This window comes from Rosa chinensis, chromosome 1 (assembly GCF_002994745.2).
Source record: "Rosa chinensis cultivar Old Blush chromosome 1, RchiOBHm-V2, whole genome shotgun sequence".
In the NCBI taxonomy this organism is placed as follows: Eukaryota; Viridiplantae; Streptophyta; class Magnoliopsida; order Rosales; family Rosaceae; genus Rosa; species Rosa chinensis.
Window position 1 is genome coordinate 2,706,021 of NC_037088.1, and position 18,685 is coordinate 2,724,705.

General features: G+C 37.0%; 1 protein-coding gene and 1 long non-coding RNA gene across 2 annotated transcripts; both read left to right on the forward strand.

Annotated features, from left to right (window-relative positions):
* Nucleotides 1–8,635: 8,635 nt before the first annotated feature.
* Nucleotides 8,636–8,874, forward strand: LOC112189266. The gene is made up of 2 exons (XR_002931805.2): nt 8,636–8,672; nt 8,744–8,874. It is a non-coding gene; the product is annotated as an uncharacterized LOC112189266 (long non-coding RNA).
* Nucleotides 8,875–15,414: 6,540 nt separating this feature from the next.
* Nucleotides 15,415–18,518, forward strand: LOC112181511 (CYP enzymes assisting alcohol dehydrogenase). Its single transcript, XM_024319870.2, has 8 exons — nt 15,415–15,612; nt 15,695–15,745; nt 15,884–16,026; nt 16,113–16,150; nt 16,243–16,678; nt 16,773–17,033; nt 17,266–17,424; nt 18,200–18,518. Exons 2-8 carry the CDS (start codon nt 15,697–15,699, stop codon nt 18,308–18,310), a joined length of 1,197 nt encoding a protein of 398 aa, XP_024175638.1. The 5' UTR covers nt 15,415–15,612; nt 15,695–15,696; the 3' UTR covers nt 18,311–18,518.
* The last annotated feature ends 167 nt before the right edge of the window (nt 18,519–18,685 follow it).

The window sequence follows — 18,685 nt, forward strand, 5'->3', positions numbered from 1 at the left end:
ATAACTGGTGAGACTTTATATGACCCACAAATGAAGAGGCCCGGCCCAAATCAAATCAATAACCCACATTGACCTCTATGTGATGCTGCAAGAGCAGAAGAGTAAAACAAAAGTTGAAACAGAAGCGGCTTGCAAGAAAGCTAACATCTGAAACAACAAGGTATGACTTTCAATTCATACATACTTCCTTTCCGTGATTCTTTCATTCACATTTCAAAAGTTCATCCTTTTGTCATTTCTGGGTTTTCCTTTATCAGGTCATTTACAATCTTGTAGCATTTTATAGATAGTTGTTTCAGTTTCACCCTGATCAAACAGTATTTTTTTTCTTTGTAGTATATATTGTTGTAAATGGGTAGTTGGGAACTTGGGATGGTACTTATCTGCTAAATGAGGTCCCTCAAAATTAGTTCAATGATTTTCATTAACTGCAAAAAATAGTAGAACACTTCCATCCTTTCAGTGTTAATTAAAGAGTAACATTGTTACGATTGGAAGATGCTACAGATACTCAGACAACCCCTTATTTTCTTTTGGCCGTAATCCGCTTCTTGTTGCAAAGACAAGGGGTGAATGCTGCTCCAATCTCCCACTCGCATTTCCATTGTTTTGGCACCGTTTTATCATTGAAAGTTTGAAACTCTTAGTCTCTCGCCAAATTCCTGAATCTATAAATAATATGCCAATGTTGTGTTCAAGTCCAAGAAACTTGCAGCTGTGTGTTGTGAACAACTTGCCTCGGGGTATGCATTGTGTTCAGTTTTTCTATGGATGACAACTTCAAAACTAATAAGCCATGATATTAGATTTTGTTGCTTTCTTTCTACCTTCCTCCAAAAGGTTAGTCCATTCCATGTGCTAAAATAAAATGGATACACTAGATTACTTCGTTGCTATAAGGAGAAATTGAACTGCTCTCCTTCACTCCTTATCTGAGGTTTAGCCTCTCTTTGCTCTTCTAGGGAGTCTTTCATTCTTTGCTTTTTATAATGATTTTTGTAATCTTTTCATCTTTTTTTCTCTTAGCCATCAAATTTATGATACATATAGTTTGATACTCATACAGATCTGTCCTCTCTCATGATGAACTAATGAGAAGAAATATACGTTCATTTGGGCAAAAAAGCATGTGCTATTAGAGTTGTTAGCTTAGCAAACTATATATATATATACAGAAGACAGTGTTGATGGCTTGCTTTAGCTTATAAAATTTTAGGTATTATCATAAATAGTACTTGAATTTATCCTCTATTTTATCGATGGTACCTGAACTTCAATTTTGATCACACAAGTACTTGAACTTTTCGATTTCATTTTAAATGATACCTATCCACTAACTTCCGTTAATCTTCCTTTAAAAACTGACATGTGCCTAGCATGTGACTCATTTTTCAAGGATAAATTTATAAAATTAATTTTTTTCTTTTTTTTGTAATATCACTTATTTTCACTTGTATTGAGGCTATAAAAAAGTGAGACTATTAAAAAGAAAAACTTTCAACTTCAATTAAAAATATGAATGACAGGAAAAAATGAAAGTTTTGATAAGTTTTTTAAATGTTTTATAGTTTGCCCAAAAAAATGTTTTATAGTTTTATTTGAAATGTTTTGTCTATATCTATAAAACAAATTAACTTTTGATGAGATCTTGTTTTTAAATTTTATTTTCATGAGAGGGTAGACATACATTTTAGTATAGTTTAATTTCTTTTTTTTAATTGAGCTTTAATTTTTATTAACATATTAATTGATCAAAATATTATTTAGGATTTTTTAGTAAACAAAATTATTTAGATGGGTATTTTCGTCAAACTACTCGTAAATACAGGTCATGTGCTATGCATATGTCATTTTTTAACGAAAGATTAATGAAAGTTAGTGATATGTACTATTTAAAATGAAATAAAAAAGTTTAGCTACTGGTTGTAATCAAAATTGAAGCTGCAGGTACCATCAATAAGATAGATGATCGATCATAAGTTCAGATATCATTTGTGATAATAACCCTTTAATTATAGATTTGTAATTTTTGATACTTCATTATTTAGATATATTTAGAGCATATTTTTTTATATTTAATTTATGATTTACTTTTTTTTTAGCTTTAATTCCATCTTAGTTTAAGTCTACTTATTGTTCAAGTTGTGTATTCCCCCATATGTAATGTTTATTGTAATTTTATATTGCATCATGAATTTGTTATTTTTTACGAGTTTGCTACTCATTATTTCTTGTACCTGTTAGAGTGATTGTTGAAGGCTTGCACTCGATATATTTTCTCCCTGAGTGTTTTTATTGGGACCTCCAAATCTGCTCAGTTGACCTCACTCTATTATGAATTATTAAATGACATATATAACCTCTTATAAAATGACTATTAAGGACAATAATTATACCCCAAAAAATATTATATTTAATTTCTCTAGACTTTCCAATTCAATAATATTATATTTCATTATTTATTATTTTCCTTATCTATTTTCATTTTTCAATTTCACTACATACTCATTAAAGTATTTATATTTATTTAATAAGAATTAAAACTATAATCAAGATCATGTGACATAAAAATTCCTATCATCATATATGTTGAATGCATATTGGTGAGGGATAACAAAAGAAATCATTTTATGACCTAAATCCTAATCTATTCATTATATTTACAAAAAAAAAAAAAAGAGCTTGTAGTAAAAAAAAATCTAAAAAAACTATTAAATAATTAATCATAAGGTACAGAAAATAGAGAAAATAATTAAACATTAAGAAAATTACTCTTCATGTTTTTTTGCACATCTACAAGAAAAAAAAAGTAAAAAAAAAAAAACAACAATTCTTTTTTATTAGAAATTAATTTTTAAAGCCCAATACCTTGTGCTTGAGTTTCTTTTTTATTAGATAAGAGATTTATGTAATATGGTTAAGGAATGAATATGTAATTAATAGTTTGTTTGCAAATTATATGAGTGAGGTTATTTCAGGAACTTAAGTGAGGTTTAGTGAGTAAATTTATTATTTGAAAATTTGATAGGAGGTGTAAAAAGCAAGGAGATCAAGTGAGTAAATTTGGAGGTTCTAATAGAAAAACTCTTTCTCCCTCAATGTCATCCATGTATGAATTCTCTTATATTCAAAAAGATGTGCAGAGTAAAACAAAGGCAAAAATATCACTTTGGTCATCGAACTATGGCACGCTCGACACTTTGGTCATCCAACTTTTAAAAAACTTCATTTTGCTCATCGACCTATATCATCGCATATCACTTTGGTCATTTCGTCTGCTTTCTCTGTTAACTCCAAGGGTATTTTGGAAATTTAAAGGTTTACTCATCATTTTTATAACTTAATCCAACTTTTCCCGCCTAAACATAAAACTTCATCCAATTTTGCCAACTTTTCCTTCCTTTTATAATTTCTCGATTTATTAAATCAATATTTTTCTTCCTCTTATGTTCCCTCACTTTGAATCATTATTTGACTCGATTATTTTTCTCTATTGTATGCTTTGATTACTGATGATGAATGCATGAATAAAAGAGGGAAAAGTTGGAAAAATTGGATGAAGTTTTATGTTTAGGTGGGGAAAATTGGATTAAGTTATAAAAATGGCAGGTAAAACATTTCATCTACCCCTGGAGTTTACAGAGAAAACTGACGGAATGACCAAAGTGATATACAGTGATATAGTTCGATGACCAAAATGAAGTTTTTAAAAGTTGGATAACCAAAATGTCGAGCGACCCATAATTCGATGACCAAAGTAATATTTCTCCCTAAAACAAAATATTCACAACTTCGGCCGTTTGCTCCACCTTCTTTGTATAACTAGCTGCTTGGTGAAACACGAGTGAAAAAGAGTACCACGTATCCTACCTGTTTGGCTCCAGTTTTGTTGCAGCTGATCAACAGTCTCTTTTCTTGCGCGGGCGTGCCAGTACCGTTCCGGTGCGGTCGTCGGGGGTATCCCTTGACCTGACTTCTTTCAAGCGATTGTGGACGAGGAGAGCACCAACCTCGTCGTGGGATTCTTTGTGCCTCGTGGCGTGAACTTTTTCTGAGCTTCTTCAAAATCACAATCGAAACTCGATGTTGTAGATCGAGCAGAGCGAGAACTACTAGGAAGTGAGGAGAACTTGCTAAAGCGTGATTTAGCTTGGCTGTAAGGTTTGGTGGCACTAACAGTCGGCTCTTGAGGAGACTAGGACTGGAGTGTGACTACCGGTAAGAGAAGGAGAGGGTTGCTCTAGAGAGGCTTGGATAATCTTAGAGATTGTTGTTGTGAATTGTGTGTTTAAGTTAGGGGTGGGCTCGCGAAATCGAAAACTGAAAAAAACCGCACCGATACTCGAACCACAGCCGAAAAAAACTGCACAGAACTGGAAAAAACAGCACCGCACCAAATCTGTTCGGTTCGGTTTTCGGTTTCAGCCGGGCCGAAACCGCACCGAACCGCAAAACCGCACCGCAAAACCGCACCGCAAAAACCGCACCGCAAACCTCAAAACGACGTCATTTTTTAATAGGGTTTTTAACTTACCCTAATGACCTAATCCACTCGGTCTCGCACTCTCAGTCTCTCACAGCGATCTCAGTCGAACCCACCCCTAGTCGCTCCTCAGCCTCCTCTAACTCTCTATTCTCTAAGCCTAAATCTCTCAGATCGCCTCCTCTAAGCCTCTAACTCTCTCAGATCGGCGACCTCTCTCTCAGACCAAGCTCTCTCTCGATCACCTTCCGGAAATCGAAGCTCTCCCGACTCGGCGACTAACGACCTCTCTCTCAGACCGACCTCTCTCCCGATCACGTTCCGGAAATCGAAGCTCTCATCGATCTCGCCGGTAAGCACTGTGTATCTCTCATCGATCTGATATTTAGGGCTAGTTTCTGAGTTTCTCTCATCTATCTGATTGAGTCTCTATCTCATCTCTCAGCCCCCAGTTTCTCTCCTCACCAAGTCACCAGCTCGCCTCCTCGAGTCCTCCACAGTAGTTCTGGGTTCGTTCTGTCTGGAGTTCTGGGCTCGTTCTCCTCCACAGCAGCAAGCGAGCAAGCCACCTCCACCTCAGTACACTCATCCTTATCTTTACGCCGACAAGGGTTGGATTGCATAATCTTGAATCGATGGGTGTGATTCATTTTTGCTCATTTGTGTATAGAATCGATGATTGGGAGTACTTATTAGGGTTTTGAGTACTAGGGGATTCCAAAATGTCTCTCTCTCAGTCAGGTTTTCTTAATGAGTTGCTACTGAACTCAAATGTATTATCTTTTATTACTATCTGTTTGCTTGTAGAGGTTGGGATATAGGTTTGGTATTAAAAACATTGTCAGGTTTTGTTAATGAGTTGCTAAAAGTTCTCTCTGAATTGCTAAAAGATCTTTTCTCTGATTTTCCCAGAAATTATTCAATGTTCATATTTCATAGTTTCATACTCTTATTCATGTTCTATAGTGATGTTCTGCAATTTTAGGTAGTACTTGATTTATTATGTATAATGTGGTATTAGTATAATATTGTGTAATGATGTTCTGATGTGATTTTGCAATTTTTATAATAGACTATATATTACTGTTTTTATATGCAGTAAGCTAATTGCAGTTTGCAACTCCTTGAATTTGAATAGGAGTGATCAGTAGCAAACATTATGAAGAGACAATCTAAATCTGCTGCTACTAGTTTCGATGCTAATCCGAAATCAACTTCTTCATCTCAGGTACTAGTTTTGTTTCTTTTAAGTGCTATGGGATTTGGATTTTTTGGAAATTGGATTTGAGATAATCACATTACACATGTTTATGCTGTTTGGTATATATATCAAGACTGTTTGCACTCTGTAGTTTGTTTTTCTGTTTTGTGCTGGCATTATTGCAGTTTCTGCCTTTTGTTTTCTGCTTTTTGTTTTCTGCTGATGTTAGTGCAGTTTCTATTTTGTGGTATTAGTATTAGTAGTTTATTACAATTTCTTATATATCAAAACTGCTTATGTTTGAGTTTTGCGCACTAAAACTGTATATATATCAAGACTGTTTGCACTCTGCAGTTTGTTTTTCTGTTTTGTGCTGGCATTATTGCAGTTTCTGCCTTTTGTTTTCTGCGTTTTGTTTTCTGCTGATGTTTGTGCAGTTTCTGTTTTGTGGTATTAGTATTATTAGTTTATTACAGTTTCTTATATATCAAAACTGCTTATGTTTGAGTTTTGCGCACTAAAATTGCAGTTTCTGTTCTTTGTCTCTTATTGCAGTTTTTGTATTTTGTTTATGTTTGCAGTTTCTGTTTTTTATTTCTTATTGCAGTTTATGTTCTGTTTTGCAGATCAACACTAGTGTTGGTGAATCTACAACACCAATAACTCCCCATGAAGGAACTTCTACTGCAACTCCGGAAGTTCAAGGAACTCAAGCAACCCAGCTTGAAGATGATGGAAGTGTGGAAAGCATCCTTGAGGCGTTGAAACGGAAAGAAAGGTCAGATATTTGGAATCATTTTGAGAGGGATATGGTGGATGGTAGAATTAAGGGTAAATGTAATTATTGTGGAAAAATTTACTATGCCGATCCTAGGAAGAATGGTACAACCTCCCTTAATAATCATATGGACAAGTGTCCAAAGTATCCCCCTAATATTGAGATGATGAAAGCTAAAAGGCAAAAGATTTTCTCTTTTAAAAAACCAACTACTGAGTTGTGTACTGTAGAATGCACTCAAGAAGAGCTATCTATGTTATGTGTGGAGTACATTATATTAGATGAGCTACCATTTTCTCACGTTGAGGGAGAGGGGTAGTTTAGGCGTTTTATGGGTAGAGCTCTTCCTTATTGGAGAATTCCTTCCCGTCAGACAATAGCAAAGGATGTCCTTAAGCTTTATTTGGGGGAAAAGGAAAAATTGATGGATCAATTGAGTAGATATAGGTTGTCTCTTACAACCGATACTTGGACTTCTATTCAAAACATTAATTATATGGTCCTCACTGCACATTTTATTGATGATAATTGGGTGTTGCATAAGAGAATTTTAAATTTTTGTGTGATTCCTAGTCATAAGGGAGATGCTATAGCTAAGCTATTGGAGGATTGTTTGTTGGAATGGGGTATAGAGAAGATTCTCACGGTCACCGTTGATAATGCTTCGTCAAATGATGTTGCATTGAAGGAGTTGAGTAGGAGGATAGGTGATTGGGGTGTCCCTAATGCAGTTTTGCATGAAGGGAAGAATTTGCAAATGAGGTGTGTAGCCCATATTCTGAACTTGATTGTCAATGATGGGTTGAGTGTGATGAAGATATTCATTGGTGCCATTCGGAATGCGGTGAGGTATGTTAGATCCTCCCCACAAAGGCTTGATTTTTTTAAGGAATGTGTTGAAAGGGTAAAACTAGAGTGCAAAGGGCTTGTGATTTTAGATGTCCCTACTAGGTGGAATTCCACATTCTTGATGTTGGAACGAGCTTTGAAATTCCAAAAAGCTTTTGATAGAATGGTGGAAGAAAATGCGTGTAATTTTTGTGCATGGCTTGAAGGTGCCAAGGGTGAAAAGCCAAAAGAAGGGCCACCGGCAAGTGTTGATTGGCAATATGGGGAGCAATTTATGGATTTCTTGAGACCATTTTATGAAATCACTTTGAATGTATGTTGTTCTAATTCTCCTACCGTTCATAGTACTTTTGGTGATATACTATCTATTTATGGTCTCTTGCAAGAACAAAAGAACCCATGTTTTGCATCACCTATGCAAGACAAGTTTCTCAAGTATTGGGGTAGCTTTGATAAGTTGAATCACTATCTATTCATTGCTATTGTTCTTGATCCACGTCATAAACTTGAGAAAATTTTTGACTATTTTGAGATTCTTGATGATGGGGATATGAATGAAAATGTGGAAGCTAACACAAAGACTGTGAAGGATCTCTTGTATGATCTTTACAAGGTGTATGAGGAAGAGGGAAGGGAAAGTGGTGTTGGTGAGGTTGTGGGTTCTCAAGTATCAAGTGAGGGGACATCTAGTTCAAGTAAGGGTCTAACGGAGTTAGAAAAGAGATTGAAAGAGAAGGAGCAAAGGAGAAGAGCAATGAAAGCCGGGATCGTAAACAATGATGTGGATAGATATCTTGGAGATCCTATTGAAGGAGATGGTGAAGGCTTTGATTTGTTGAATTGGTGGAGGGTGAATGGAGTTTGTAAATATCCTATATTGACCCGCATTGCAAGGGATGTTCTAGCTATTCCGGTGTCAACCATAGCTTTGGAATCTTCCTTTAGCACGAGTGGGAGGATTATTGATCCATACCGTAGCTCCCTAAGTCCTAGAATGGTGGAGGCTTTGATATGTACACAAAATTGGCTTAGAAGTGAAAATGTGTATCTACATCATATGCCTACTGTTGAGGAGATGGAGTTGTGTGAAGAAGCGGAAAGAGGTAATTTAGTTTCTATTTTCTTAGTTATAGTTTTTTGGTTAATGAATTTGTAATATTTATGTTATATATGATTGTATGTATTTATTTTCTAATGTTATTTTTATTATTCTCTTATACTAATGTAGAGATGCTTAAGATGCCATGTGGAGCTGCAGTGGGGAGTAGTCGGAGCGGAATGTTACCTACAAAGTCGAAGACTTCAAAGTCGAAGACTTCATCTTTCCGAGCTTGAGATTATGCTATTGCCCTCATTCATATGTTGATGTTGGTTCGTTCTTTTTTTTTTATGTTTAATCTTTTAGTGAACTTATAAATTTTTAATTTGTGAGGTTAGTGTTGATGTAATGATGGACTTTTATAAACTTTGGACTCTATATTTTTTGACAATTTCATATATTGATGCTAGAATTTGATGGACTATATGAATTGAATTATATGGACTATGGAGTATCGAATTAGATATTATTGTCTAGTGGAGTACAAAACATGCATTAGTAAACTTGTAAACTTCTTGTTATAGATTATAATTACAGATTTTTAGAAACAAAAACTTCTCGAGTTACAATACCAAAGGAGTATATTAGGTAAAAATTTGTTTTTCAAAAAAAAAAAAAAAAAAAAAAACCGAAACTGGGCCGAACCGACCCGAACCGTTCGGTTCGGTCCGGTTTTCGGTTTAGGCTTGGAACCGAACCGATCGGAACCGAACCCACCCCTAGTTTAAGTGTTTCATTGTAACCTCTATTTATAGGCTACCATGCCAAAGTAGTTGACATTAAATAAATGATAGTGGAGCATTAATTGGAGATAAGAAATGATGAATTTTGGAGATAAGGAAGCATAATTGGAGATAAAGAATGATGAATTTTGGAGATAAGGAGATAAGGAAGCATAATTGGAGATAAGGAATGATGAATTTTGGAGATAAGGAAGCACTTTCGGCTCCTTTTTTACTTCAATTATATCTCCATCAAGAATTCAGATTTTGACCATGACTTCTTCATAACAAATATTCTACTATGAGTGTAGATCATCCTGGTAAAATTTCAGAGCTTTTGGTATAGTAGTTGGGCCGGAAACGCTGCTGGACCTCTTACAGGTCCAGTTTTCCAGTTTTCCTTCTGCAGAAAATTGGACTGATCGTTTGAAGGCCTTTCACTCAAAAATAGCTCTGGCACTCTTCATAAGAAATGATCCTTGGGATTTCTAGATTTAATCTAGAAAGTTTTAGCTCATTTGAATTTCGTTTGGTTAGTCTGCCGCCCCTCCTTCCTTGTTTAGCTCGGTTTCTCCTAGCCGAAGTAGGAAAATGTGCTAAAGCTGACTTTTCATGCTTCCATGCTTCCATAGTAGGCTTTATTTAGCCTCTAAATATATATTTCGAACTTGTCGACAATATATAGCTTGAGCCACTGACATTGGCTCAATTTCTCCAAGACGTGCCTTATCAGGCCAAAATACTCATTTTGGATCCAAACACTACCTACCAAAGTTAGACTCTCTATAAAGGTTTTACTTCATTATGATAGCAAATATATTTAACAGAACAACTAGCCTTTCCTTACTATTGGAAGAAAATACAGTTCACGTTTCAATTTCATTGCTGCAATATAAATAACTAAATAAATGCACCATGCATGTCATTCACGCACAACAACAAAGTATTATGTGGGTTCCTTGCAACAATAATTAAATTGGTAGAGCTGCTGTATCTATAACCATAATTGGTTGTGGTTGGTATGCCATGCGATAGATCTAGAAGCAACAAAGTATGGCAGAGATTGTCGATATCTCATAATTTTATGCGACTCGTCCACATTTGCTGCTGATGATCGATCGAGACACACACATGACTGCGGCTATTCGGCATATATTTACCTCCATGAAACTGAAGCTATAAGTTAATTAAATACAGCGGCGCCACTCCTCATTTGATCAAAATTCAATCTTAATTAGTTTTCCTTATCTTGTATTAATCGACCAACATATATGATGCAATGATCACTCATCGGTATGATTTACGACACACACTCTACAGTTTGTAAACTAATTAATTAAATAGGCGGGTGCTTGCCTGCATGTATATTATGGGGAAATCATGAAAGTAAGGAAAGACGATGATGGATGATCAGCTAGATAGCCTCCATTAGTGGCGGAGGCAGGAATATATAAACGGGGGTAGAGAAAAAAAAATTCTTTCCTTTTCTGCCCTCTCCTCTACCCGTGAACTCAGAGAGATTTTATCCCTTCTTTTTCAATTTAGAATCCATTTCAGTCTTTCTTTTCCATCCATCTAATTCCTAATCTCGTCAAGTTCTGATTTGGATAAAATTCATCTATATCTGCATTTTGTAAACTCAATCTTAACCAAAAAAAAAAGTGTATCATCATCAGAATCTCCATTACACCACCCCAATACTAATTTCATAAGTTAAATCTCAATTTTTTTTTTGTCCTTGTTCATATCTAGCCGATGATGTCTAGATCTCACTGAAGATGAGCAAATCGGACAACATCACCTTTCATAGCCGATATCAACAACAGAGTCTCCGTCCTTCCTCTGCACTCTGTTTTACTTCCTATTAATTTTCTTTAAAAAAGAATGCAAAATTAAGAGGATACTCTATCTTAGAGAAACAAAAGATTATGAGAAAAGAACTTCTAAAGAAGTATGACGAAGCAATAGAACCGAAAGGATCATATGAGGGCAAAAATAGAAGAAAATGTATTGATAGCATTTCAGTCTTATTTAATGTTAGGAAAAGAGGAGAAACTGCCACTTGCAAGAGTTTGCACACACAGACACACTTGCTTCTGAGTCTAGCATGCCCATACTATTAAGATGGGGGAGAGGCTCTAACGAGTATTGATCTTTAAAATGAGAACTAGTTGAAGACTTTTTAATCAACAATTTGAGAGACCCACTTTTCAATTATATTTCGGTAAATCAACTGTTAAATGTTTAGGTATGCATGAGTAAATCATTTCTAAAAATTTCTTTCAAATTGTTAATCATTAAGGTATCGAATTAGATCAAATCAATGGAAGAACTAAATCTGTCAAATCTGAATCGTTTATGTGTATAAATGATAAATCACGATTATGAATACTTTAATGATTGTTAATTGAATTGAAAATCTGCAGTAATGATATACTCATGAATATCTAAGCATCTTAGGTTGATTTACCGAATGTAATTGAAAAATGAGTTTCACACAACCGTTGATTATAAAGTCTTCAACTAGTTCTCATTGTAATGGTTTTCATTAGAGCAAGTCCACCCGTTGAGGTTGGCAGGTCAATAATATTCACTGCTTTTTGCCTTTCATTTCCACCTTTTTTATTGACCAGTCAGATACTGTTCACAAAAAGTCACCGAATGTCAGTTGGCACGTTAAGAAATTGACCCAGAAAGTGACCCAGAGTGACTTTTTGTGAACAGTATCTGACTGGTCAATTAAAAAGGTGGAAATGAAAGACAAAAAAGAGTGAATAGTATTGACCTGCCAACCTTAACGGGTGGACTTTCTCTTAGAGTTCTACTCTTTTCTGCTATGGGGGCCAAAACTAGGGTTAGGCTCAGCTCGGGTCGGGCCCAAAATTTGGTAAAACCGAGACCGAGCCCGAAACAATTGGTTCAGGTTGGTTCGGGCTTTTCAAAAATGAAAACCGACAGAAACCGATCCCAAATAAGTCAGTTTGGTCCTCGGGCTTTTCGAGCCCAAAATTCAGTTTCCCAGCTTTGCCTGTAAATCCACAACCATTTTTCTTCTTCTTCATCTCTCCCCATTCTCTCCTCTCATAATCGCTTGGGGGAACACCAACCTAGAGACCATGGACCCATAGATCCATGACCTGATCGAGAAGGAGAAGTGTCGCCACTGCCGCGGCATCGAGCTCATCGCCTCCGAGAACTTCACCTCATTCGTCGTCATCGACCAAATCAAGAACCTCTGCCGCTCCTCAGCCAACTTCGTTGCCTACACTGCTGTGCTCCAGCCCCACGACCGCATCATGGGCCTCGCCTTCGGAAGGGGGGGGGAGAGAGAGAGAGAGAGAGAGAGAGAGAGAGAGAGAGAGAGAGAGGGACTGAGAGGGAGATTTGAGGGACTGAGGCTTTGAGCTGGGTTCGAGAGAGGGGATTCAGGGAGGCTGAGATCGGGTTTAAGGTTAGTGTCACTGGGTTTTAATCTGGGAAGCACATTAACTGGATTTTCAGAAATTGGGGAATAACACAAGTGTTTCTGAAACGGGGTTGAGAGGTTGAGATCGGGAAAATGGGTTGTGTTGAGCTCAAGTGTTTGTGCCTTTGTGGTGAGCTCAATAATTAGAGAAAAGGGTTGCATATATATTATAATAGTGGGAGACAAAGTGTAGTGCAGCATGTGCCAATAATATATTATAATATCACCACAGAGGGAGATAAAGTGAAGTGCTGCATGTGCATAATATCACCGGGACAAGTAGCAAATGATGGAAAATCAGGCCATTCGGGCTTTCGATCTTATAAAATGTGAAGCCCAAGACCGAACCGATATAATGCATTCGGGTCCGGCTTTGCACCGAATCGAGTAGTTTCATATCAAAACCGAACCGAATCAGGCTTTTTTGCTCGGTCCGGATCGGGCTTTCAGTCTTTCGGGTCCAGATGCCCAGACCTACCCAAAACTGAGGCAAGTAGCCCCTACTTATCCCTATGTGACTAAAGTTGATGTATGACAAGATTTCAGTCAATTTCAACAAAGAATCTCGAAAAGAAAGAAGCGTCTCTACATTAAGAAGAATGATTTGAATATTGGAAATTGGTATTCAAATAGACTTCTTAATGATGGAATTAATCATAAATTACTCTTTTGGATATATTGGGATTCTTGAGCGAAATCTTGGTTGGGATTCCAAATATATGTTTGCGTAATATTCTTTAATATCTAGGGTTTTATTTCCGATTTTTATTTAATTAGGTTTCCTAGTTTTAGTATATAATAAATTGTTCTTTTTGTTTTCTAGTTGTATTAGGTTTATTCTATGTGCCCGATATAAGGCAACTCTTCGATTGTAATTTAGATTCAAGTTATCAATAAAAAACCAAATCTTAGAGAAGTTTCTCTATTTTCCTTACGGTTGTGCCCGTAATTGCTAATAGATTCTATCTCATCTCATATGGCTTTCAACGCTTGACGGAGCCTCTTACTATTGTGTTCACGCTTCCCGCATCATTTGGTATCAGAGCGGGTATCGCCCGCTCCTTAGCAGACGACGATCCAAGGGAAAAGTTCACTACCACCAACCTCAACGACGCTGGTCGTAGAGTATCTATCAAAGAAACTTTTGTTAAAGAGGAACATGCCAAGGGATTCGCCCTAGGACAACCTCATCAATCCGAAAAAAAAAAAAAGAGAGAGAGGGAGAGAGAGAGAGAGAGAGAGAGAGAGAGAGAGAGAGAGAGAGAGAGAGAGAGAGAGAGAGAGAGAGAGAGAGAGAGAGAGAGAGAGAGAGAGAAGAAACATGGAACGTTGGATATTCACAATGCTGGATTACGACAACTTCCGAACTACATGTATCACCAAAGACAATGTATGCTCTGTAATAATTGACAGTGGTCTACGAGAGAACTTTGTAGCAAACAAAGTTATGGATTATTTTCAATTATCGACAGTGAAGCTGAGTGATGTATACTGGATTCCATTTGGAGAGGATGAATATGCACAAGTAATAGAGGTTTGTAAAGTTCCTGTCTCTATGGGAAAATTTTATAAAGAAGAGATTACTTGTCATGTGATTGACATGGATGACACTAATGTGCTTTTTGGAAGACCATGGCATGAAAGCGTCAAAGGTGGTTATTGCAAAGACAACACATATTTATTTAGGTGGGAGTCGCACAAAATTAAAATCAAGCCTGGAAGGAAGAACATCAAGAATGACCATCCTGAGGTCTGTGAAAAGGAACATGAAGAAGTTACTTTGAAGATTGAAGAGAAACTCATTAAAGACAAGGAAGCTGATTCATTCATCACATCGATACCCACGTCTTGCATGTCTAATTGTGTTCAAGATGAACCCAAGGAGAAGTATATGCCCATTCCTTTTCAAGTGGAGGAGTTCAAGTTTCAAGATACTTATTCTAAACTTGTCTACGGTATTGGATTCATGGTGATACCTTTTAATTTCAAGAATATTGAAGTTGATAGCTTATCATGTTTTATTCCTACTAATGATCGAGCTATATTCAAGAGGAACTTGAGGTCGAGTTCTTTTCAAGTGGAGGAGACTGATGTAGGACAAGATTTCAGTCAATTTTAACAAAGAATCTCGAAAAGAAAGAAGCGTCTCTACATTAAGAAGAATGATTTGAATATTGGAAATTGGTATTCAAATAGACTTCTTAATGATGGAATTAATCATAAATTACTCTTTTGGATATATTGGGATTCTCAAGCGAAATCTTGGTTGGGATTCCAAATATATGTTTGCGTAATATTCTTTAATATCTAGGGTTTTATTTCCGATTTTTATTTAATTAGGTTTCCTAGTTTTAGTATATAATAAATTGTTCTTTTTGTTTTCTAGTTGTATTAGGTTTATTCTATGTGCCCTATATAAGGCACCTCTTCGATTGTAATTTGCATTCAAGTTATCAATAAAACACCAAATCTTAGAGAAGTTTCTCTATTTTTCTTACGGCTGTGCCCGTAATTGCTAGTGGATTCTTGCTCATCTCATATGACTTTCAAAGCTTGACGGAGCCTCTTACTATCGTGTTCACGCTTCCCGCATCAAAAGTAGGCAAGGAAGGCTAGCTAGCTGGCTCCAACAAAGCTGCGCCGGCTTGCAGTCGACTCATTCATCCAACATTAATATGGATAGAGGCGAGGCTAGTGTTAGAGTTGACTCTCGCGTTTAGTCTGTAACTTCCTAATATTTTAATCAAGGATTTATGGTCTAGCTAAACTAGAATTGAAAACAGATCTGCGCGCACTGTACTGTTTAATGAAGCCGCTGTATGCCATTATATAAGATTAATACACTGTTGCAGCAACTCCATTCCACCAAAAACAGACAAGCAAGCTAGTTAGCTCTGTTTCGAAATCGATCGCCCGGACAACTGACCGGACGGGACTCTTTCGGTCTGCAAAGTAGGCCGTCGATTATTCTGTCTTGAGACTTGGAATTGAAGTTAGATTGAGAGTATCTGCAGGTAATTGACTAGAGCTTAGCTTCAATCAGTAAATTACATTAATATGGCCAAATTAACACTGGTCTTCGATCTCGTCGATCAGGTATGTCAAAAACAAGCAGCAGCTGCGCCTTGCAAGTCATAACATGCAAAGGTATGTCTGCAAGAACTCTGCGCCGCTCCCCCGTGTGTGTGTGTGTATCATAATTTACAGTACGTAATTAATGTACCGGCCGGACTGAGCTGGCCTCGAGTGCCAATTCATCAGATCTGATAATATGTATTTATACAGCGGCTGTATGTTGGGGAGTGGGAGAAGAGTGCAAGGTGGAAGAGATACAGGTAGAGCCACCACAGAAGTTTGAAGTTCGTGTCAAGATGCTCTATGCCAGTCTCTGTCACACTGACATCCTCATGACCAAAGGACGCCCATTTGTACGTACATATCCATTCCATCCATCCATCTTCATTAATCAATATCCTCCGTGCATCTTTTTAAATTAATTCTACTCTATCTGCAGCCTCTTTTCCCTCGCGTTCTTGGACATGAGGGCGTCGGGTAATAATTACTTTTTAATCAATCACTTGGTCATCATTTAATTTATTCTAATTAGATATCTGATGCACTAATATATGGGATTATATATGCAGTGTGGTAGAAAGCGTCGGAGAAGAAGTAAACGCTGAGGATTTCAAACAAGGAGACATCGTGATACCAACGTATCTTTCAGAATGCCAAGAATGCGAGAATTGCTTGTCAGGCAAGTCCAACCTGTGCCTGAAATATCCGTTTACCTGGAGCGGTCTAATGCTCGATGGAACTTCAAGAATGTCGACTGTCAAGGGACAAAAGATGCTGTACCACCTCTTTTCTTGCTCCACATGGTCCGAGTACATGGTCGTTAACGTCAATTTCCTTGTCAAGCTCCACAAATGGGGTGCTCATCGTACTACTACACCACCTCTGTCCCACGCTAGCTTCCTCTCATGTGGATTCTCTACCGGATATGGGGCTCCTTGGAAGGAAGCTAAGATTGAAAGAGGGTCAACTGTTGCTGTTATTGGTCTTGGTGCTGTTGGATTAGGGGTAAGTACTACTCTAGATGCATATATATGGTGCTAGCTGACCTAGCGTAGCAATAGTTTAAAACCATTAATGTTATGAATTGTACTGGCTGCAGGCAGTTGAGGGGGCTAGAATGCAAGGTGCATCTAGGATAATCGGTGTCGACAAAAATGAGATGAAAAGAGAAAAAGGAATAGCTTTTGGAATGACTGATTTTATAAACCCTGACAATCACCAATCTGAACATGATCAAGATCATGACAAATCAGTTTCTAAGCTCATCAAAGACTGTACAGATGGAATGGGTGTAGATTATTGCTTTGAGTGCACTGGCGTTGCATCCTTCATCAATGAAGCCCTTGAAGCCACAAAAATGGTATATCCACACACACGTATACACCACAAAATGTATACATATTATTCATGGTCGGAACATAACAAACAAAAAGGTGTTTCTCGTGTTTATTTTTTATTTTTTGATGAGGAAAAACAAAAAGATGTTTCTCGTGTTTATTGGGTTGAGATCGAGTCTTCATACACATAAAAAGTCTAGCCAACTTGGATTCAACTCTATCTTAATTCTTATTATTTTGTGTTGCAATCTGCAGGGTAAAGGAACAGCAGTTGTGCTAGGAGGCTCAGGTGTAACAACCGTTCAAATTGATTTTCTCTCCCTGATGAGCGGCAGAACCTTGAAAGGGTCCCTGTTTGGAGGTCTCAAAGCCAAAACCGACCTTCCCATTCTCATCAACAAATGCATGAATATGGTACGTCTTGAGTTACTACTTCTACTCCTAACTAGTCCTGTGAGTACTCAATCGGTTTCATTTTCATGCAATCCATAAGATTCATGCTGAATGTAGATCTTCATGAGGGAATTAATAAACACGCACACACACGTATGTGGGGGGGGGGCAGTAAAGTTTAGTGTTAATGTAGGTGATCGAGGGATTAACGTTAAATAAAGAGAGAGAGAGAGAGAGTAAGAGAAACACAAGATATATAGTGGTTCGTCTCTCGCCTTAGCGGGCAACTACGTCTACAACAAGCACTATATGGGTTTGGACCTTGCGGCCCAAAGGAATTACAAAGTGTGTTGTAATGGGATGTTGAGTAAGTGGGAAGGAGTCTCCTTTTATAAGGAAGGGAGGCTCCTTCCTTTACATGTTTTCCAATGTGGGATAAGAAAACCTCTATGCTAGTGTAGAAAGCTTATCATGAAGGCATCCTAGCAAGGTCGGGAAGGTGGCTTCCCGGTAAGCTCTTGGCGGCGTCCGACTACTACAGGGTAGCTTGCGTGTTGAGGCATGAGATGTATGTCTCGGTTGGGCCCCAGCATAGCTTGTGGGCCCCCTTTAAGAGGGTGTTACTTATACTTGGTGATGTAGCAAATCCTCCGTATTGTTGGAGTTATGTACATTTAATTAAATTCTTAGTTTCGCTACCTACAAGTTTTGGATCAATCATTTTTGTTTTTGAAGTTTGAAATGGGTTCGAAATATATAAGAAGTCTGAAAAGTAAGTGTACTCTACTTCACACAGGAAATGCAATTGGATGAACTCTTGACTCATGAAGTTCCTCTCGTAGATATTAACAAAGCACTTGAATTCTTAAAGCAGCCAGATTGTGTGAAGGTTCTGATCAAGATTTGATTCACACTGTTTATCCGTATTTTATTTGTTAGAATAAATGAGTTTCATTGTTTTCCATAATGATGCCGGTTGATGACGACATCTTGCGAACTATTTTATACTTAAAAGTAATTTGGAGTAAACTAGAATAACTTTATTTATCCGCTTCTGTTTGATCTGTACACCATACCTTATTCCAGAATGTAAAGCGGTTTAAATTTGAATTGTATATTTAAGAGTTCAGTGATTTATTTAAAAGAATAATAAGAATAAGAACCCTAAGTTGATGGAACTCAATAAAATATAAAATAAATAGTTATTATCATAAATGTTACTTGAACTTATCTTTCATTTTATTGATGGTACATGAACTTTAATTTTGATGATAACCAATAT